Raw genomic sequence first — 22,917 nt, forward strand, 5'->3', positions numbered from 1 at the left:
CATTGGCTCCCAGTATGTTTCCGAGCACAATTCAAAGTGTTGGTGCTGACCTTGAAAGCCCTAAACAGCCTCAGTCCAGTATACCTGAAGGAGCGTCTCCACCCCCATCGTTCTGCCCGGACACCAGGGTCCATCTCCCGAGGGCCTTCTGGTGGTTCCCTCGCTGCGAGAAGTCAAGTTACAGTGAACCAGGCAGAGGGCCTTCTCGGTGGTGGCGCCTGCCCTGTGGAACACCCTCCCACCAGATGTCAAAGAGAACAACAACTACCAGACTTTTAGAAGACATCTGAAGGCAGCCCTGTTTAGGGAAGCTTTTAACGTTTAGTAGGTTATAGTATTTTAGTGTTTTGTTGGAAGCCGCCCAGAGTGGCTGGGGAAACCCAGCCAGATGGGCGGGGTGTAAATAATATATTATTATTATTATTATTATTATTATTATTATTATTATTATTATACTTCCCACCTTTCCCTTCGAGGAAAACAAAAGCCCAGAACAGATTGGCACCCCCACCCGGTAGGCTCACGTCTCCCAGTCTGTCCAACACTCAGGTATGGTTGGACTTGTACGGTCGTATCTTGGCTCTCAAATGCCTTGGCTCCTGAACAAATCAGCTCCCGAGCCATCAAAAGTGAGCTTTCCAGTTTCCGAACGATTTTCAGAAGCCGAACGTCTGACAGCGGCTTCTGCAACTTCCAATTGGCTGTGGGAGCCAACCGGAAGCCGCGCTTTGGTTTCTGAAAATTTTGGAAGTCGAACGGACTCTGTTATACTTGCATGGTACGACTGTAGTTCCACAGAGTTGTTGGTACTACAGTTCCCAACACCACCCCCTGACTAATCATCATCATCATCATTTTATTATTTATATGACATCCGTCTGACTAGGATGCTTCAGCCAATCTGGGCAGGTTTCCAGCGAAATAGAAAAACACTGTAAAACATCAAACATTTTTTTAAAACCCACTTCCCTAGAAAGGGCTACCTTCAGATGTCTTCTGAAAGTCCATTTAACAATTGCAGACCCTCCAAGTCTCCCTATTTTCCAGGGACAGTCCCGGATTTACAGAAGCTGTCCCGGTTTCTGATTTGATACTAGAATGTCCCACTTTTCCTTAGGATGTCCCTATTTTCACAGGAGAAACGTTGGAGGGGATGGAATAGGACGTCCCTATTTTCAGGGGAGAAATGTTGGAACGGATGGAATAGGACGTCCCTATTTTCACGGGAGAAACGTTGGAGGGGATGGAATAGGACGTCCCTATTTTCAGGGGAGAAACGGAGGGGATGGAATAGGATGTCCCTATTTTCAGGGGAGAAACGTTGGAGGGGATGGAATAGGACGTCCCTATTTTCAGGGGAGAAACGTTGGAGGGGATGGAATAGGATTTCCCTATTTTCACAGGAGAAACGTTGGAGGGGATGGATAGAACGTCTCTATTTTCAGGAGAAAACAAAACAAAAAGCGCCACAAATACAAAAACGCAAAATAAAAAGCAAAAACAGACAGACCTCAGCGTAACGCTCAAATTGGAAGCGTAACACTCAAAACGGATCTATGGCTCTCAAAACGGAGCACGTTCTGCTTCCAAAAAAAGTTCGCAAACCGGAACGCTTCCTTCTGGCTTTGCAGTGTTTGGGTTCCAAGTTGTTTGAGTACCAAAGGCGTTTGAGAACCAAGGGGCCCCTGTAAGGGTTAGTAACAGCTGGCGCAATCCTGTGTCCCTTGCCACGGTTTGTGCTTTTGCGGCGTTCTTGTTCAGGTTACTTATTATTACTCCCCCTTATCTCGGCGCCTTTCTTGGGCTAAGAATGCAAGGCCGCTGGGTTTTCCGTCGCAGGAAGGGGGTGCAGAACAGAGCCCAGGGCGCTTTGATGGTGTGTGGCGGTTTGGTGGCGGAGTGTGTGTGTCTGTGTGTGTGTGTGGACCTCCGTCGCGAGATTATCGAAGGCACAGATGTACACGTCGGCTAATGAATTACTCCCAGCGGAGACCTCACCTGACTTGACCTCCGCTTAGACTGCGCCCCGGTGAGGGAGTGCTGTCCTCTTGTGACCTTGCCTCCGGGAACTGTGGCTTTTGTTGCATGACATCGCGGCCTCTTATCTCCCCAAACCGCCCCCTCCCAACCTTGAACGAAGGGGGGGTGTGCAAGCAGGAAACACGCAAATCCTAAACCGGGTATGTCGGTGACGTCTTGCGCAAATTAATATTCTTATCTCTGTTGGTTGTTTTATTTTACTGCCCCAAAGCCCCAATGCGCAGCTTCGTTTGGAAAACTCGCCATTATCGGGAAACCCAGTGGCATCTAATAAAATGCAACAGAAGTTCGTGCAGTTGTTTATGGGATGGTTGCATCGCCTGTCTTTTATGCACTGGCAGTGTTGGGCTGGCTTTGAAAGAGCATTTCGGCAACTTCACGGAGGGAAAGGAATCTCAGTTGCTGGGAACCGAAGGAGGGGAGAGGGTGAGGCCACACCTGGAATACCGCGCCCAGTTCTGGGTTCGAATCCTGTTTGTGGGTTCGAGGGGCTTCTTGGTTGACCACTGCAAGAACAGGAGGCTGGGATAGGTGGGCCACAGGACTGCCCCTGAGGACGTGGGTGGCGCTGTGGTCTAAACCACGGAGCCTCTTGGGTTTGCCGATCGGAAGGTCGGCGGTTCGAATCCCCGCCACGGCGGTGAGCTCCCGTTGCTCTGTCCCAGCTCCTGCCAGCCTAGCAGTTCGAAAGCACGCCAGTACAAGTAGATAAATAGGTACCACTGTGGCAGGATGGTAAACGGCGTTTCCGTGCACTCTGGTTTCCGTCATGTGTCAGAAGCGGTTTAGTCCTGCTGGCCACACGACCTGGAAAGCTGTCTGTGGACAAACGCCGGCTCCCTTGGCCTGAAAGCGAGATGAGCGCTGCAACCCCCTAATCGCCTTTGTCTGGACTTAACCGCCCAGGGGTCCTGTACCTTTTTTTACCTTACTCTGGATGAATTGACTTTTCTCAACATGTGAGTCCCCAGACGTTGTTGAACTACAACTTCCATCACCCCTAGCTAGCAAGGCCAAAGGTCAGGGATGATGGGAGTTGTAGTCCAACAACATTTGGGGACCCACAGGTTGAGAACCGCTGCTTTAAAGGTTTTGTCTACCAGGGGTGCTCCTCACGTCCTCCGTCCTCACAGCCCTCCCATAAGCTCACAAGGTACTGTAGTTAAGCGTGCCTAAAACGGCATATATTAAAGGAAACTTTGTACCCAAACGTGGGATGTTGGTGGGGGAAATAGCTTTGCAAAAAATGCAGCTGTCGAGCAAAATTGCACAATCAGCGAACAGGTGTCGATAAACCTGTGCTGAGGCGCTGATGTATTTGCACAGGGACCTGATTAAAAAACAACAATGACGAATAAATTTGCAAACTGAAACGTGGGAGGCGGAATTTAAGATGGGGGGGGGGAAACGAAACGAGCCACTGAAATGGGCAGGTTTTGCCCCTCCGTAACTGCTAGGGGGCTGGGAGACCAGGAAACTGCGTCGGGCAAGGCAAAGACATCGCGAAAGGGTTGAAGGATAGACATTCCCAATTAGCAGGGCAGCTGCACGGTTTCATATTACCTGCCCTGGGAAAAAACAGCCTGGCAGCCCCTTTAGATGAGGAAAAGCCATTTCCGTGGCAGGGGCCACGCTTAACCCTTTCCCAGAACTTTGAATTCCTTGCTCCAGTTTTTCCAAATGCCTCCCTTCCCTCCCTCAGCTTGTGTGGTTTTCCTGATTGGGAATTAATTCAGCACTGAGAAACCTGAGGCCTTGGCGGTGTGTGTGTGTGTGAATGTGGCCCTCCGGTGTGTGTGTGTGTGAATGTGGCCCTCCGCGCCTTTCTGACCGGCCCTCGGGACTCTCCTACGGCCACCACACTCCTTGCCAGCTCTGCTTCACATTTCTGGCTGGGATGCCTCTTCTGATCATAGAATCGTGGAATTCTAAAGCTAGAAGGGACCCTGTGAGGTCATCCAGTCCAACCCCCCTGCAGTGCAGGACCATGCCGCTCTCGAACCTGCAACCTTGGCGTTCATCAGCACCACGCTCCAACCCACAGAGCTATTTGGGCCCACAAACTCTTGCCGCCTGGGTGGGGGTATATAAAAAATCGTGTGCATGTGTATTTGTGTAGAACCTAGCGTACTGCGCATGGGTAAAATTTGCATCTGTTTCCACGCCCACTAACACCTTCTGGACCCGCCCACCAAAGCCATGTGGCCCCTGGAAGGTTTTGCAGGAGGGACTTTGGCCCCTGGGCTGATTAAACTTCCCCAGCTTGGATTGAGAGAGAGAGAGAGCAGGGAAATTATTTGGGTGTGTGTGAGAGAGAGATGGAATCTGTAGTTACAGCGGTACCTTGGTTCTCGAACGGCTTGGCTCCTGAGCAAATCGGCTCCCAAACAGCGCAGACCCAGAAGTGAGTGTTCTGTTTTGCAAACGCTTTTTGGAAGCCGAACGTCCTACGCGGCTTCCGGTTGAGCGCAGCTTGTCTTGATTTCTGAATGGTTTTGGGAGTCGAGTGGGCTCCCGGAACGGATTCAGTTCAAGAACCAAGGTACTGCTGTAAAAGGTAAAGGTAAAGGGACCCTTGACCGTTAGGTCCAGTCGTGACCGACTCTGGGGTTGCGGCGCTCATCTCGCTTTACTGGCCAAGGGAGCCGGCGTACAGCTTCCGGGTCATGTGGCCAGCAGGACTAAGCCGCTTCTGGCGAACCAGAGCAGCGCATGGAAATGCCGTTTCCCTTCCCGCTGGAGCAGTACCTATTTATCTACTTGCACTTTGACGTGCTTTCTAACTGCTAGGTTGGCAGGAGCAGGGACCGAGCAACGGGAGCTCACCCCGTCACTGCGGGGATTCGAACCACCGACCTTCTGATCGGCAAGTCCTAGGCTCTGTGGTTTAACCCACAGCGCCACCCGCGTCCCAGGTACCGCTGTATTGATGTGCAACTCTGCAAATCCTGGGAGGTCCGGCAATTTGGGCTGCTTCCTCTCTCTCTCTCTCTCTCTCGCCGGTGCCTCGGAGCGGATCGCTGTGTTTCCACCAGCCCTGCCAAAACCTCCTCCGCCGCAGCAGGTCGGGAGAGCCGCAGGCCGTGGCGTACGAGTGGAAACTGGGGCTCCGTCGGCTGCCCAAATCTGCCGCCTGAAGCTGCAGGCTTTGGGTGGGGCATGTAGGATGAGGGGGGGGGAGGGAGAGAGAAACGACATTTCCAGTCAACCCGTGCGGAGCCAAATTTTCTTGGCACGGCAGCAGGGCGGGGCGTTTGGCTGCTTGGTTTCTGACCCAAATGCTCAATTACTCCTAAGGGGAAGCAGACTTCAAATTGTAGCTGGAAGCTCCTCTGAAGCGGCTGCTTGTTCCGTCCCGTCCCGTCCCGTCCGTATCCTGTCTCCTCCTCCTTCCCACTTGCTCAAGGTCCCTCCCGTTCCCCGTTTTCTTTCCACAACGGCCCTGCCGGGTAGGCCCGGCAGAAAGCAGGCAGTTGCTCTTAACTCGCCAGCTGCAGCGGATGAACAGAAACACTGGCCTCCATTTTTATAGGGTCGCTGTGACCTGTCTAACTTGCAGAGCCGGTCTCTTGCAAATAGTGTTCCCCCAGCTGAGAAGACGGGGATAAAAGTTCCTTAGCTATAAGCTATGAGTGTGGGACGCAGGTGGCGCTGTGGGTTAAACCACAGAGCCTAGGACTTGCCGATCAGAAGGTCGGCGGTTCGAATCCCTGCGACGGGGCGAGCTCTGGTTGCTCGGTCCCTGCTCCTGCCAACCTAGCAGTTCAAAAGCACGTCAAAGTGCAAGTAGATAAATAGGTACCGCTCCGGCGGGAAGGTAAATGGCGTTTCCGTGTGCTGCTCTGGTTCGCCAGAAGCGGCTTAGTCCTGCTGGCCACATGACCCGGAAGCTGTATGCCGGCTCCCTCGGCCAATGAAGCGAGATGAGCACCGCAATCCCAGAGTCGTCTGCGACTGGACCTAACTGTCAGGGGTCCCTTTACCTTTACGGTGGTCTCTATGGGAGTATATTGTATTTAATTATGGGGTATCAGAGTTTTTAGGGGGCTAACCATTCTGGGATCGCTGGGATAGCAGGCTTGTTGGTTTCTGATTGAAATGATTTTTTCAATTTCATTGTTCTGTATGGCACGATGACTAGAAAGATGATCGTATCGTGTACAGAAGAGGCAATCCTTGCTGAGAGAGGTGAATGCCTCTTCTCAGATCAGGCATGAATCCACCGGGGTGTCCATGAAGGAATGCCACTACGCAGAAGAGGCAATCCTTCCTGAGAGAGGCGAATTCCTCTTCTTAGAGCGGGCGTGTATCTACCCAGATGTGTTTGGAGGAATGCCTGTACGCAGAAGAGGCAATCCTTTCCGAGAGAAGGGAATGCCTCTTCTTCGACCAGGCATGAATCTACCGGGGTGTCCTTGAAGGAATGCCTCTGTTCAGAAGAGGCAATCCTTTCCGAGAGAGGCGAATTCCTCTTCTCAGATCAGACATGAATCCACCGGGATGTCCTTGAAGGAATGCCACTACGCAGAAGAGGCAATCCTTCCTGAGAGAGGCGAATTCCTCTTCTTAGAGCGGGCGTGTATCTACCCAGATGTGTTTGGAGGAATGCCTGTACGCAGAAGAGGCAATCCTTTCCGAGAGAAGGGAATGCCTCTTCTCAGATCAGGCATGAATCCACCGGGGTGTCCTTGAAGGAATGCCTCTGTTCAGAAGAGGCAATCCTTTCCGAGAGAGGCGAATGCCTCTTCTTAGACCAGGCATGAATCCACCGGGGTGTCCATGAAGGAATGTCTCTACGCAGAAGAGGCAATCCTTTCCGAGAGAAGGGAATGCCTCTTCTCAGCTCAGGCATGAATCCACCGGGGTGTCCTTGAAGGAATGCCACTACGCAGAAGAGGCAATCCTTCCTGAGAGAGGCGAATTCCTCTTCTTAGAGCGGGCGTGTATCTACCCAGATGTGTTTGGAGGAATGCCTCTATTCAGAAGAGGCAATCCTTTCCGAGAGAGGCGAATGCCTCTTCTCAGATCAGGTATGAATCCACCAGGGTGTCCATGAAGGAATGTCTCTACGCAGAAGAGGCAATCCTTCCTGAGAGAGGCGAATGCCTCTTCTCAGATCAGACATGAATCCACCGGGATGTGCTTGGAATGTCTCTACGCAGAAGAGGCAATCCTTTCCGAGAGAAGAGAATGCCTCTTCTCAGATCAGGCATGAATCCACCGGGATGTCCTTGAAGGAATGCCACTACGCAGAAGAGGCAATCCTTCCTGAGAGAGGCGAATGCCTCTTCTTAGACCAGGCATGAATCCACCGGGATGTGCTTGGAATGTCTCTACGCAGAAGAGGCAATCCTTTCCCAGAGAAGGGAATGCCTCTTCTCAGATCAGGCATGAATCCACCAGGGTGTCCATGAAGGAATGTCTCTACGCAGAAGAGGCAATCCTTTCCCAGAGAAGGGAATGCCTCTTCTCAGATCAGGCATGAATCCACCAGGGTGTCCATGAAGGAATGTCTCTACGCAGAAGAGGCAATCCTTTTCCAGAGAAGGGAATGCCTCTTCTCAGATCAGGCATGAATCCATGTGTTTGGAAGAATGCCTCTATTCAGAAGAGGCCTTCCCTCTTGAGAGAACGGATGGGGGACTCCCTCTTGACCGCCTCTCTTTCTCTCTCTCTCTTTTCCAGGATGAGTTCCACCCCTTTATTGAGGCACTACTCCCCCACGTCCGGGCCTTCGCCTACACCTGGTTCAACCTCCAGGCCCGCAAGCGCAAGTACTTCAAGAAGCACGAGAAGCGCATGACGAAGGACGAGGAGCGGGCCGTGAAGGATGAGCTCCTCAACGAGAAGCCCGAGGTGAAGCAGAAGTGGGCGTCCCGCTTGCTGGCCAAGCTGCGGAAGGACATCCGCCCGGAGTACCGGGAGGACTTTGTCCTTTCCATCACGGGGAAGAAGCCCTCCTGCTGCGTCCTCTCCAACCCCGACCAGAAGGGCAAGATGCGGAGGATCGACTGCCTCCGGCAGGCCGACAAAGTCTGGCGGCTGGACCTGGTGATGGTCATCCTCTTCAAGGGCATCCCCCTGGAGAGCACGGATGGGGAGCGGCTGGTCAAGGCCGCCCAGTGCACCCACCCCATCCTCTGCGTCCAGCCTCACCACATCAGCGTCTCCGTCAAGGAACTGGACCTCTACCTGGCGTATTTCATCCGAGAGAGAGGTAGGCGGGAAAGACTCGCTTCGCGCCTCGGCATCCGCGGGACTTCTTGGCGCAAACGGAGGGGCAAATGGAGTTAGGGGAGGGCGTTTTGTGGCGCCGGATTAAGGGAGGGGCATTTTGTAGTTGTGAAAGAAAGGAGGGCATTTCACAGTTGTGAATTAAGGGAGGGCATTTTGTGGTTGTGCAAGGGCATTGCGTAGTTGTGAATTCAGGAAGGGCATTTTGTGGTTGTGAAAAGGCATTTTGTGGTTGTGAATTAAGGAAGGGCGTTTTGTAGTTGTGAGTTAAGGGAGGGCATTTTGTGGTTGTGAGTTAAGGGAGGGCGTTTCATGGTTGTGAATTAAGGGAGGGCATTTCGTAGTTGTGAATTAAGGGAGGGCATTTTGTGGTTGTGAAAAGGCATTTTGCTGTTGTGAATTAAGGGAGGGCGTTTTGTGGTTGTGAATTAAGGGAGGGCGTTTCATGGTTGTGAATTAAGGGAGGGCGTTTTGTGGTTGTGAATTAAGGGAGGGCGTTTCATGGATGTGAATTAAGGGAGGGTGTTTTGTGGTTGTGAATTAAGAGAGGGCATTTCGTGGTTGTGAATTAAGGGAGGGCGTTTTGTGGTTGTGAATTAAGGGAGGGCGTTTTGTGGTTGTGAATTACGAGAGGGCGTTTCATGGTTGTGAATTAAGGGAGGGCGTTTCGTGGTTGTGAATTAAGGGAGGGCGTTTTGTGGTTGTGAATTAAGGGAGGGTGTTTCGTGGTTGTGAATTAAGGGAGGGTGTTTCGTGGTTGTGAGTTAAGAGAGGGTGTTTCGTAGTTGTGAGTTAAGGGAGGGCATTTTGTAGTTGTGAATTAAGGGAGGGAATTTCGTGGTTGTGAATTAAGGGAGGGTGTTTTGTAGTTGTGAATTAAGGGAGGGTGTTTCGTAGTTGTGAGTTAAGGGAGGGCATTTTGTAGTTGTGAATTAAGGGAGGGTGTTTCGTGGTTGTGAATTAAGGGAGGGTGTTTTGTAGTTGTGAATTAAGGGAGGGTGTTTTGTGGTTGTGAATTAAGGGAGGGTGTTTCGTGGTTGTGAATTAAGGGAGGGCGTTTCGTGGTTGTGAATTAAGGGAGGGTGTTTCGTGGTTGTGAATTAAGGGAGGGTGTTTCGTGGTTGTGAATTAAGTGAGGACGTTTCGTGGTTGTGAATTAAGGGAGGGCGTTTCGTGGTTGTGAATTAAGGGAGGGAATTTTGTAGTTGTGAATTAAGGGAGGGAATTTCGTGGTTGTGAATTAAGGGAGGGCGTTTTGTAGTTGTGAATTAAGGGAGGGAATTTCGTGGTTGTGAATTAAGGGAGGGCGTTTTGTGGTTGTGAATTAAGGGAGGGAATTTCGTGGTTGTGAATTAAGGGAGGGCGTTTTGTGGTTGTGAATTAAGGGAGGGCGTTTTGTGGTTGTGAATTACGAGAGGGCGTTTCGTGGTTGTGAATTAAGGGCGGGCGTTTCGTGGTTGTGAATTAAGGGAGGGTGTTTCGTGGTTGTGAATTAAGGGAGGGCGTTTCGTGGTTGTGAATTAAGGGAGGGCGTTTCGTGGTTGTGAATTAATGGAGGGTGTTTCGTAGTTGTGAGTTAAGGGAGGGCGTTTTGTGGTTGTGAATTAATGGAGGGCGTTTCGTGGTTGTGAATTAAGGGAGGACGTTTCGTGGTTGTGAATTAAGGGAGGGCGTTTTGTGGTTGTGAATTAAGGGAGGGCATTTCGTAGTTGTGAATTAAGGGAGGGCATTTCGTGGTTGTGAATTAAGGAAGGGTGTTTCGTGGTTGTGAATTAAGGGAGGGCGTTTTGTGGTTGTGAATTAAGGGAGGGCGTTTCGTAGTTGTGAATTAAGGGAGGGCGTTTCGTAGTTGTGAATTAACTGAGGGCATTTTGTGGTTGTGAATTAAGGGAGGGCGTTTTGTGGTTGTGAATTAAGGGAGGGCATTTCGTAGTTGTGAATTAAGGAAGGGCGTTTCGTAGTTGTGAATTAGGGGAGGGAATTTCGTAGTTGTGAATTAAGGGAGGGCATTTCATGGTTGTGAATTAAGGGAGGGAATTTTGTGGTTGTGAATTAAGGGAGGGCGTTTTGTGGTTGTGAATTAAGGGAGGGCATTTCGTAGTTGTGAATTAAGGGAGGGCATTTCACAGTTGTGAAAAGGCATTCCGTAGTTGTGAATCTGAGGAGGGCATTTCTTGGTCACAAATCAAAGGATCTCCTCTTGCAGTCATGAATTTTGTAGTCATTTTACAGTCATGAATCACAGGACAGCCTTCCTTGGTTGCGAATTAAAGGATAGGTTTTAGTCATAAACTATGGAACAGCATTCCTTGGTCACAAACTGAGGGGCAAATGGATCTGTCTATTTTGGTTTTTCTTGGATCTTGACCCCTTCCCCTTCTCAGCATTGAGTTTGTCCCATTTCTGCTTGCAATACCAATTTAAAAATTCTGCGTGGGATTTTGCACAGATATTTGCAGGCGTTTCTCCTGGTACAGTGAGGGTCATAACTTTCAGACATTTTTCTTGCGCCAGTTCAGCTATATGACCGTAAAACTGTCTGGTGGGTGGGATCCTGGCTGCAGGGCACATTTTGAGGGATAACACTGTCTCGGTCGACCCCTTCATTTGGGAAAAGTGCAATCCGGGGTCGCGTTGTGTTTTAAACATGGGCCGAATAATAGTGTACCCAAAGGTTGGCGTATTTCAAAAAGTAATATTCCTTAAAGCCCCCAAACTATTGAGCTTTTCAACCACCAACATTGTTGAACCTTTGGGGGTGACCTCCCCCCCAAAAATAGTGATTTTAAGCTTACATCCGGGTTTCCCCAGACATTTTGCAGCATTTCCCCCGGCGCTATTTTTACACCCGAAAACCAGGACATGTCGGGAATTTTCCTGACGGATGGTAAAGGGACCCCTGACCATTAAGTCCAGTCGTGTCTGACTCTGGGGTTGTGGCGCTCATCTCGCTTTATTGTCCGACGGAGCCGGCGTACAGCTTCCGGGTTGTGTGGCCAGCAGGACTAAGCCGCTTCTGGCGAACCAGAGCAGCGCACGGAAACGCCGTTTACCTTCCCGCCGGAGCGGTACCTATTTATCTACTTGCACTTTGATGTGCTTTTGAACTGCTAGGTTGGCAGGAGCAGGGACCGAGCAACGGGAGCTCACCCCGTCGCCGCGGGGATTCGAACCGCCAACCTTCTGATCGGCAAGCCCTAGGCTCTGTGGTTTAATCCATAGCGCCACCTGGGTCCCTATGACAAGCCTAGTGCAGCCCTAATCTAGCCATGCTAATAAATTGCCCCTCTTTGTATAAAAGCAGTATATCTGTCAATAGAACAGGGGGACTGGACAAGAAAGGCATTTCTGAAAAGTAAGAGCTGTTTGACCGGGGGATGGAAGGCAGTTGCGGACTCTCCTTCCTTCAAGGTTTTTAAGAGAGGTCAGATGGTCCCCTTTCAGGGATGCTTCGGCTGAGATTCCTGCATCCCAAAGGGGGTTGGATTGGATAGCCTCTAGGGGTCCCTTTCAACTCTGCAATTCTGTGATTCCGAGGAAAACTGGCCCGAGAAGCAACCCGTTTTGCAGTTCCCTTATCTGGAAAGCAAATCATGTCTCTTGACTTCCCTTGCTCTTCTGCCGGCGGTGAATATTAAGCACTGATAACTTTTAACCAAAAAACCTTAACTTTTAACCAAAAAGCAACAACAACGAGGGATAAAGTGAAGGGCGATCGCTGCACAGCATGCAAAAAATGTGTGGTTTTTCCCCTCCGCTTGCTGCTTCCTGACCCTGACCTCAGCCTGTCTGGGTCCGCAGCCTTGAAATCACCTGATCTAATTGCTACCAAACCCCAGGCAGTAAAATCACAGCTGATAAGGCCTCTTGTCACTTTCGCTCTCGGGAGAGAGCAGCCCTCCCTCCTTTTCCCTTTTAAGGTAGATTCTTCCCCGTTTAAGGCGGAACGGGGATTCGTTCTCGGTCTGCGGCTGCAAAAAGCATGTGTCGTCCCCCTGCAGCCTCAAATTTCTTTGATTCTGTGTGAGTCTCCGACGGGCAACCCTGGTTGTTGAGTTAATTCAGAAAGGGGGGACATGTTTCTGCTGGGGGCTGCACGGTGGGTGGGTCAAGTCGCAAAAGTCTGTGGAGCCAGAAATGCAAGATTTCTAGTGGGTTAAACCACAGAGCCTAGGGCTTGCTGATCAGAAGGTCAGTGGTTTGAATCCCCGCAATGACGGGGTGAGCTCCCGTTGCTCGGTCCCTGCTCCTGCCAACCTAGCAGTTAGAAAGCATGTCAAAGTACAAGTAGATAAATAGGTACCGCTCTGGCGGGAAGGTAAACGGCGTTTCCGTGCGCTGCTCTGGTTCGCCAGATGTGGCTTAGTCCTGCTGGCCACATGACCCGGAAGCTGTACGCCGGCTCCCTCGGCCAGTAAAGCGAGATGAGCGCTGCAGCCCCAGAGTCAGCCACAACTGGACGTCATGATCAGGGGCCGAATTTAGAAGGCAATTGGGCCGGATCCGGCCCCTGGGCCTTAGTTTGCCTATCCATGGTCTACAAAGTGAGTTTCATGGCTGAGGTGGGATTTGAACCCAAATCTCCAAGGCCTTAGCTCGGCACTTGTGGCTGGGGCAACCCAGCCAGATGGGCAGGGTACAAATATTATTATTATTATTATTATTATTATTATTATTATTATTATTGATACTACAGTTAGCATTGGTCGTAAGTAACCTTTATTAAAAGCTTTTAACCACATATCCCATCGCTATGGCGTCTGTTTGCTAATAATCCATGCCTTTGAGCCAATTCGCCCGAATAGTAGATTGCTTTACGTGCGTGAAAATCTTTTGCCCCTCTTTCCTTTTTAAAAAGATCTTCACAAACCCTTCCTGCCATTTACAGCTATGATTCAGGCCGATCTGTGCTATGCATTGTGAACCACGTTTTTCCTCCCCTGCAGAATCCTGGGAGACGTAGTTTGCTAAGGGCGCTGGGAACTGTAGCGTTATTGCGGGGGGACGGACGACGACTACAGACCCTGAGATTCTTTGCAGGCGATGGCGACGCATTTGCTTTAAACGCGCAACCTTCGTTTTTATCCGAAACCTATTCACCTTAATGAATTCAGCAAGGCCCAGAGGATGGCGACTTTTCAAAGCCTGATAGTCACTGACACACCTGCAGCCGCCCACTAGGCAATCCCACTGCCTTGGGGGCTTGGGAGCGACTGCTGCAGTCCAATAACTTTATCTAGATCTCTTGCTGGCTCCCTGGTCCTCCAACTCAGCCGGCAGAGACTCTTGATCTCTGGAGGTCGTGGGTTCGAATCCTGCCTTGGCCCAAAAGATTCCTGCATTGCAGATTCTAGCATTCTAATACGGAGTGGGAACTGCGGCTATGCCCTAACCCTAACCCTGCCTTTTGCCAGCACTGCATTTCACGAGCCGACTTTGCAGGCTGTGTTTGTGGGTTTTTTTGGGGAGGGTGGGGTGTCGGCTTGCGGGCGACGCATAGTTTTAAGATGCAGCTCTCGTTGTCTCTGACATTATCAGTCTGGAGCAGTCGCAGCCGGTCTCTCGCCAGCCCTCCTTACGATATACGATAATGTGTTCTCTCTCTTCCCCTTCTTTCTCCTGCGTCAGCAAAATAAAAAAATTTTTAAAATAGATTCTCAGCCGATTGCTCTGCAAAAGGCAACCCCAGCTGGTTAGAAAGATCTTTTGCATCTCAATTCTTTCCTGGGCTGGATTTTATTTTTTAAAAAGGGGGCAACAGAGGGTGTCTCTATCTCTCCCCGCCACACTTTCCACAAGGGCAGTTGGGTCATTCCCCTTTGCTATTTTCCTTGTTTATATTTTAGGGAGATAATTGCAGGCTGCTGACACTCCTTCGATAACGATAAACGCATCAAGGTGGCACGCAATAAAATAAAATACATTCATAAGTACCGGTCAGTAAAAAGGGAAAAACAAACACTTTTTAAAAGGGGATGTTTAAAAGAAGGCGGGACTGAACTTCCGGTGGCAGGTAGTTCCGCAGGACAAAGCCTCATACTAAGGCCGACTTTCACTAACAAAATGAATAGGGGCAAATGTCAGGTTCTGCACTTAGGAAGGAAGAACCAGATGCACAAATATAGGGCATCTGGCTTACTAGCAACAACCCAATAGCCCCCCCCCAAAAAAAAACACATTTTAAGAGGGCATAGGGTGTAAATCAGATCACCCAAAGACCTGGTTAAAATGGCCCTCAAAAGTGTGTAATGAAGGCACCAGGCAAACTTCCCTGGGGAGAGCATTCCATAGAAGGGGGAGCCACTGCAGAAAAGGCCCCGCTCTCGTGTTGCCACCCTCCGGACCTCTTGAGGAGGAGGCACACGAAGGAGGGCCTCAGAAGATGATCTCAGGGTCTGGGTAGGTTCATATGGAAAGAGGTGGTCCTTGAGGTATTGTGGTCCTGAGCCGCTTAAGGCTTTATAGGTCAAAACCAGCACTTTGAATTAGGCCTAGGAAACTAATTGGTAGCCAGTGCAGTCAGACCAGGATTGGTGCAATATGCTCAAATTGTCCAGTGAGCAACATGGCCACTGAATTCTGCACTGGCTGAAGTTTCTGAACCATCTCCAGAGGCAGCCCTATGCAGAACGTCTTGCAGTAATCTAACCTTGAAGTTACCAAAGCATAGACAACAATAGTTAGGCCATCCGTGTCCAGGTAGGGGCGTAGCTGGGCCACCAGCTGAAGCCGATGGAAGGCGCTCTGGACCACTGAGGCCACCTGAGCCTCGAGCGACAGAGCCAGGAGGACTCCCAAGCGACAAGCCTGCTCCTTCAGGGAAGTGTGACCCCATCCAGAGCCAGCCATCTGGTCTAAGGAACCCCCCATTAACAGAGCCTCAGTCTAATCTGGATTGAGCTTCAGTCTGTTGGCTCACATCCAGTCCATTGCTGAAGCAAGACACTGGTCCAGTATTTCCACTGTCTCTGGTGAGCAATCTGGCCGCTGAATTCTGCACCAGCTGAAGTCTCCGAACCGCCTCCAGAGGCAGCCCCACGTAGAATGGGTTGCAGTAATCTAACCTTGAGGTTAACAGAGCATAGACAACAGTAGTTAGGCCATCCCTGTACAGACAGGGGCGTAGCTGGGCCACGAGACAAAGCCGATGGAAGGCTATGTTCTGCCTCCACTTTTTGCTTCTGAATACCAATGGTTGTTAGGGAGGCAAGTGGCGCTGTGGGTTAAACCGCAGAGTCTAGGACTTGCCGATCAGAAGGTCGGCGGTTCGAATCCCCGCAATGACGGGGTGAGCTCCCGTTGCTCGGTCCCTGATCCTGCCAACCTAGCAGTTCGAAAGCACCTCAAAGTGCAAGTAGATAAATAGGTACCGCTCTGGCGGGAAGGTAAATGGCGTTTCCGTGCGCTGCTCTGGTTCGCCAGAAGCGGCTTAGTCCTGCTGGCCATATGACCCGGAAGCTGTACGCCGGCTCCCTTGGCCAGTAAAGCGAGATGAGCGCCGCAACCCCAGAGTCGGCCACGACTGGACCTAATTGTCAGGGGTCCCTTACCAATGTTTGTTAGCCACAACAAAAATGCTATGGTGATCAGGTCCATGTGGGTTTCCGACAGCCACCTGGATGGTTGCACGAGAGGAGGACACAGGATGGGGCGTGCTGTTGTCCCGATCCACCGGCGTCCTCCTTGCAGGTTCAATACCGTCACCATTCTTAATCTGGCCGGAGAAAGCAGCAAATTCAATCGCACCCTTCTCTTCCTTCCCCTTCCCTCTGCCGTTCAATATTTTCCCCTTTGGATTTTGGATCTGCAACCGCAGTGGGGGGAGGGGGGAGGGACGGTGCGTGCGTGTGTGTATATACGTGTGCCCGGAGTTCCTTCCTTCCGCACGCCTTCGCCTCCTCCAGGACGGCGAGGTCACGGCTGAAAGTCAAAAGCGTTGCAGCGTAATGGTAATCAATCTCCTGCCATCGATCAAATCATATTGCGCCTTTTGCTTAGTGCTCTGGCAAACAAGGAAAGGTTTTACGTAGTGGGAGGTGGTTTATATTTTGCACGGGCGTGGAGCGGAGGGCGCTTGTGCATTGGGGGGTGTTTGGTGGGGGGAGGTTTTTTGGAGAGAGAAAAAAATGCTATTTTTGGAGATGCAGACTTGGCCACAAGGAGCCGGTCAAGAAGATTTTGACCTCCTTGCAGGCAATCTTGAAAGGATCGTCCAGCAAAAATGTGACTCCTGATTGCTGGGAGGTGCTCCAGATCACTGTTGGAAGCTATGAGCCAAGCAAGCCAGCCTCTTGGCTTTAATAATAATAATAATAATAATAATAATAATAATAATAATAATAATTTATTATTCATACCCCACCCATCTGGCTGGGTTTCCCCAGCCACTCTGGGCGGCTTCCAACAAATCACTAAAATACAATAACCTATTAAACATTAAAAGCTTCCCTAAACAGGGCTGCCTTCAGATGTCTTCTAAAAGTTTGGTAGTTGTTTTTCTCTTTGACATCTGACGGGAGGGCGTTCCACAGGGTGGGTGCCACCACCGAGAAGGCCCTCTGCCTGGTTCCCTGTAACTTGGCTTCTTGCAGCGAGGGAACCGCCAGAAGGCCCTCGGCGCTGGACCTCAGTGTCCGGGCAGAATGATGGAGGTGGAGACGCTCCTTCAGGTCTACTGGACCGAGGCCGTTTAGGGCTTTCAAGGTCAGCACCAACACTTTGAATTGTGCTCGGAAACGTCCTGGGAGCCAGTGTAGGTCTTTCAAGACCGGTGTTATGTGGTCCTGGCGGCTGCTCTCAGTCACCAGTCTATCTGCCGCATTCTGGATTAGTTGTAGTTTCCGGGTCACCTTCAAGGGTAGCCCCACGGAGAGCGCATGGCAGTAGTCCAAGCGAGACATAACTAAAGCATGCACCACTCTGGCGAGACAGTCCGCGTGCAGGGAGGGTCTCATCCTGCGTAAAACCATAAACAGACCCTTACTGGTCTTGCTTCTCTGGAGAGGACTGTGTGTACAAAGTTAAAATTCGCACCCACTGCTCCGCCCCCTTTGACAAACCGCTCCGCTAAGAGCCACTTCCCAATCTGCCCTCTCACCTGCCTGCCTCCCTGTTGTTCATTACGCTGTGGTTGGCACGGCCACCTACTGGCGGTTGCAGAAACTGCAGCGTGACGACAGCCTTAGGTTTATATTTATAGAGGAAGAAAGTGCAGGTGCTTCTTATTCAGAAAGCCCCGCGGATATTTGGTGAGGGGTAGGAGGCAGACCTATGATCACTTTTCTAGGTGGTGGCTGGTCCGTTAGGGGAAATGGGGCACTGCTGCCCCCCTACCAGCCTTTTTTGCCCCTCCTTACAACCAGTCCGGAGGGTGCCCTCCGCTGTCAGTTCCATCCACCACCTCCTCAGCCTCAGTGTTGCCCTTGCAGAACTCAGGAGAGACCAGGATGCAGTCAAACTGAGAATCATTTGGTGCTGCTGGTGGTTGTCTATGGCGCCCCCTGCTGCTGGGCTCCCTGCCTTCTAACCTATGAGCCCCACTGGGCGCCAGCCAACTCGGGGAAGTGGGTGTATTCAGCGCTGAGCCCCTCACATTGGAACAGAGGACTCTGCCTTCTATCTATCCCATCAATGTCAACACTGGCTGGAAGTCACTTTCCGTGGGTTTCAGATGGGGAACTTTGCGACCCTAACTGGACACGAACAGGGGTCGAACCTGAGGTCTTTTGCATGCAAACCGGCTGCTCTCCCACTCAGCTCTTCCTCTAAAGATGAAGCAAAAGCATAGTCCTCATGCTTTTGAACGGACAGCTGCTTTTACAGAGGTAGCTAGGAATCGGTTTGAAACCAAGCCAGGGTATCGATGCAGCGAGTCCTCAGGTTCTTCGTAAAAAATGTGGGTTTCTATTTATCCCCCCTCTGGACAGAAATGACCCACAGCTCTGCCCAAGATAAATCACAGGGGTTTGAAAAATATTAGGAGTCCATTCCCCCTCTTCTATTCCTCAAGTTTGCGGAAGGGTTTGCTTCCTAGGCCTAGCGACCGGCGGAAGACGAGAAACTGGAACGCAACGGTGATGAGCAATTTAGGGTCTTACCAGCCTCGTCTGAGACCCTCCCTGCCCACAGACTGTCTCCCCAGAGTGGTGCATGCTCTGGTTATCTCCCGCTTGGACTACTGCAATGTGCTCTCCGTGGGGCTGCCTTGGAAGGTGACTCAAAAACTGCAACTAATCCAGAATGCGGCAGCCAGACTGGGGACTGGGAGTGGAGACCATATAACCCCGGTCCTGAAAGACCTACATTGGCTCCCAGGACGTTTCCGAGCACAATTCAAAGTGTTGGTGCTGAACTTGAAAGCCCTAAACGGCCTCGGTCCAGTAGACCTGAAGGAGCGTCTCCACCTCCATCATTCTGCCCGGACACTGAGGTCCAGCTCCGAGGGCATTCTGGCGGTTCCCTCGCTGCAAGAAGCCAAGTTACAGGGAACCAGGCAGAGGGCCTTCTCGGTGGTGGCACCCTCGCTGTGGAACCCGTCAGATGTTAAGGAAATAAACAACTGTCTGACTTTTAGAAGACATCTGAAGGCTGCCCTGTATAGGGAAGTTTTCAAAGCTTGGTATTTTATTGTGTTTTTAATATTCTGTTGGGAGCCGCCCAGAGTGGCTGGCGAAACCCAGTGAGAGAGACAGCATACAAACAATAATAAATTATGATGATTATTATTGTTCTCCACTTGGGGCAGCGGGGACGGCTTGCTCCTGTGTGTGTGCAACCATCTGCCAGCTTCTCACCTTTCCAAGGAGGCCGGGCTGTTGAGAGCCAGCGTGGTGTAGTGGTTAAGAGCGGTAGTCTCGTAATCTGGGGAACCGGGTTCGCGTCTCCGCTCCTCCACATGCAGCTGCTGGGTGACCTTGGGCCAGTCACACTTCTCTGAAGTCTCTCAGCCCCACTCACCTCACAGAGTGTTTGTTGTGGGGGAGGAAGGGAAAGGAGAATGTTAGCCGCTTTGAGACTCCTGAAGGGGAGTGAAAGGCAGGATATCAAATCCAAACTCTTCTTCTTCTGTTAAGTGGAAGTGACTTGTTGCCAGCTTTGGGGTCAGGGGAGACGAGTTGCGGTATATCTCCCCCAAACTGAGGTCCAGCTCTGAGGGCCTTCTGGCTGTTCCCTCCCTGTGAGAAGTGAGGCTACAGGGAATCAGGCAGAGGGCCTTCTTGGTGGTGGCACCCGCCTTGTGGAAATAAACAACTATTAGAAGACATCTGAAGGCAGCATAGCTTTCTGGGACGGCTTCTGCAAATCAGGAATGCCCCTGGAAAATAGGGACACTTGGAGAGTCCAGAGTATGCATCGTTCTGGCGAGGAGGGAGCGTCGTTCTATGGTTCTCCTCGTGTGCCCAAATGTCCTGCACCGGCCCTGAGCACAGGGACGCACCTCCCTCCAGCTCCTAGCCAATTTGATCTCAAGAATTCCCATCTGCTGGGAGAGGACTAAGCGGATCAGGGCAGGAAGGGCAATGCAGTAGATTCTCTCCCTTGCGCGATGTACTATGCACTTAAACTCTCTCTCTCACACACACACACACACATTCATGTTTTGCAAGCTTGTGGTCACGGCCCCCTCCCTTTCCCCATGCATTAGTAATAAGCTCAACATTGCAGACTGCGGTTTCAGTGGATAGAAAAAACTAAAAACCTCAGAGAAATTCAAGTTTTCCCGGGGCTAAGCGAGAGGTGACCCTTATTCGCTCTCTTCCCCCTTTTATAATGTACCCTGAAAGAGAAACGCAGAATTGCAGAGTCAGAAGGGACCAAAGGGTCATCTAGTCCAACCCCCCCAAAAAGAGGGTTCCTGGGTGGCGTAGCTTGTTACGGGTGCTGAGAGCTGCGAGGGGGCGAGAAAGGAGAGCGAGGGGGGTGAGTCGCGAGGTGGGCAAATTTGCCAACGACACTCAGCCGCTCGTGGGCGAAATCACGAAGAAGGAATCTTTCCAAACTGCAATTCTGCATCAAGAAGTGTAAAGTCCAGGAGAGAAATCGCAATTTCATGTCAAGTAGCAGACCAGGAGGGATGCGGGTGGCGCTGTGGGTTAAACCACAGAGCCTAGGGCTTGCCGATCAGAAGGTCGGCGGTTCGAATCCCCGCAATGACGGGGTGAGCTCCCGTTGCTCGGTCCCTGCTCCTGCCAACCTAGCAGTTCAAAAGCACAAAGTGCAAGTAGATAAATAGGTACCGCTCCGGCGGGAAGGTAAACGGCATTTCCGTGCGCTGCTCTGGTTCGCCAGAAGTGGCTTAGTCACGCTGGCCACATGACCCGGAAGCTGTATGCTGGCTCCCTTGGCCAGTAAAGCAAGATGAGCGCCGCAACCCCAGAGTCGGTCACGACTGGACCTAATGATCAGGGGTCCCTTTCCACAGTGAAAAGGGGACAGACAGATATTGGGGGTCCCCTCTAGCTCAGGCCAAAGGTGGGCTGCCCATATAGACCAGGACTCTGTCCTCACACTGGCCAAAGCGACGAGCAGGAGGATTCGAACGCAAGAGCCCTCTCCCCTCTTGCGGTTTCCCAGCCGTTGGAGGCGAGGCACAGCCGCCGTGGGTAAACCGGTGCTGCCCCCCAGATTGTGTGGGTGCCTCCTCCCCTTATCCCCTTGAATTAAAGATGAGGTTTTTTTTGGGGGGGGGAGTCTGGCCTGCACCTGTCTCTCCCGCCGGCCAGATCTCCCCAAGCTTTGGCAACCTCCCTGCCCCTCTAATGGGCTTTCAGTTCCCCACTTGGCAGCCTGCCCCCCTTCCATTCGATGCCACGCTTGGCGGCAGCTGCCAGGACACCCCCCTCCCTCCCTCTCCCCCAGCCGCCGCCAAACCAGTCTCCTCTCCAGCCCAAAATGCCGCCGTTTCCCTGCCAAGAACTCCATTAGGGAAGCTCATTTCGCCTTGGCAAAGACGGGGATGCCAGCTTCTCGGGGCAGCCAGGAGGGCGCGTAAAAATGATTTCTCTTGGGGATCCGCTATCTGACACTGACAGCTGCCGGGGTTTTCCCCCCCTCTCCCTTTTTTTCTTTTTGGGTGGGGGGCTGGAAAGGGGTGTCTGCATGGCCGAGACCTAAGAGGGGAGCCAGTTCTGTTGCAAGGGCTTTTCCCAGGCAGTTAAGACCCACGGACACCCAATATTTGACTTGCTTCAGGGTCAAGGTCTCCCGTGCAGGTGGTCTGAGTTCGAATCCTCGCTGGCATTTCCAGAAAGGCAAAGGCGCCCTGGGAGCGGCTGCCAGTCTGTGTCTGCAATACTGAGCTAGGTGGACCTAGGGGTCTCACTCTGCACCCCTCCTCTATCCCAAGATCACAGCCCGTTAAATCATCCGGCAGCCAGTTTTTTTGGAGCAATTGGCCCATTTGGATTCAGCCATGCTGGCATTCTTAGAGTATTACCTTATTTATATTTTTATATGTAACTTTTTGTTAAATTTTCTGTCTAGCAATTTAAAGCACTCGCTTTACATCCTTCAGATATCAGTGGCTTCCTTCTTCATTTTGCATATCATAAATCCCTGCATATTTTACAAAAGCCATACCAATCGGTGTTCCATTATTGTATCCATCGAAACTTATTTGCACTGTTGAGTTTATCTTAATGCTGCCCCTGTTTTCAAATATACACAATTTTCACCCATATATTCAATAAACGTTTTCTAGTCTTCTTTAAACGTATGTTCTTCTTGTTCTCTTATTCTATATGTTAGGTCCGCAAGCTGCGTATATTCCATCAGCTCAAATCACCATCCTTCTTCGGTTGGGACCTCGCTCATTTTCCATTTTTGGGTTAACGAAACACGGGCCGCAGTAGCAGCATACATAAATAGCCTTTTTTGACACCTGGGAATTTCCGTCTGAATTATCCCCAACAGAAAGGACTCTGGATTTTTTGGGGGAAAGTATTTTTAAACCACTTTTTCAGTTCATTATGGATCATTTCCCAATGCCATTCTTAAATCCTTTCTGACCTTTGGACGGAATCGCCCCTGGTTTCTTTTCTCCCTCGTTCTTTTTCATATATATGTATATATTCTCTTTAATTCCCACCATGCCTCTTAAAGCAGTGTTTCCGAAACTTGGTTCTCCAGCTGTTTCTGTACTACAACTCCCATCATGCCTAGCTAGCGGGACTAGGGATCATGGGAACTGTAGTCCAAAAAACCCTAAAGCTAAGAATTATAGAATTGTACGGTTGCAATGCAGCTGAAGAGTCACTAGAGTGCTTGTTCTTTTCCTGGGTAGTAAAGAAATCTACAGATTGCCGCTCCCAAAATTCTGCAACGAGACCGGCGTCAAAGATGGCAGCAGTGCTTCTGCGGACTTAAATATTTTATAGAAGGCTTTTAAACGCACTAAGTGCTGGATGGGTTTTTGGGCCTCGATCCAAATGGCGGGTGCTCTTCTGTGTCTTTGGTAGCAGAGAATCGGTTTCTATTTTCATGGGAGAAATGTTGGAGGGGATGGAATAGGACGTCCCTCTTTTCAGGGGAGAAACGTTGGAGGGGATGGAATAGGACGTCCCTCTTTTCAGGGGAGAAGCGTTGGAGGGGATGGAATAGGACGTCCCTATTTTCAGGGGAGAAACGTTGGAGGGGATGGAATAG

The 22,917-nt window shown here is 51.0% G+C and overlaps 1 protein-coding gene across 4 annotated transcripts in view; it reads left to right on the forward strand.

Annotated features, from left to right (window-relative positions):
- The window catches only part of NFIC (nuclear factor I C), a 96,031-nt gene that overhangs the window by 24,453 nt on the left and 48,661 nt on the right, over positions 1-22,917 (forward strand). For all 4 annotated transcript variants that reach the window (XM_053372562.1, XM_053372560.1, XM_053372563.1 and 1 more), the window contains exon 2: positions 7,726-8,257. In XM_053372562.1, coding sequence (XP_053228537.1) covers positions 7,726-8,257 — 532 coding nt within the window. The remainder of the gene's footprint in view (positions 1-7,725; positions 8,258-22,917) is intronic.

This window comes from Podarcis raffonei, chromosome 18 (genome assembly GCF_027172205.1).
Source record: "Podarcis raffonei isolate rPodRaf1 chromosome 18, rPodRaf1.pri, whole genome shotgun sequence".
Classification (NCBI taxonomy): domain Eukaryota; kingdom Metazoa; phylum Chordata; class Lepidosauria; order Squamata; family Lacertidae; genus Podarcis; species Podarcis raffonei.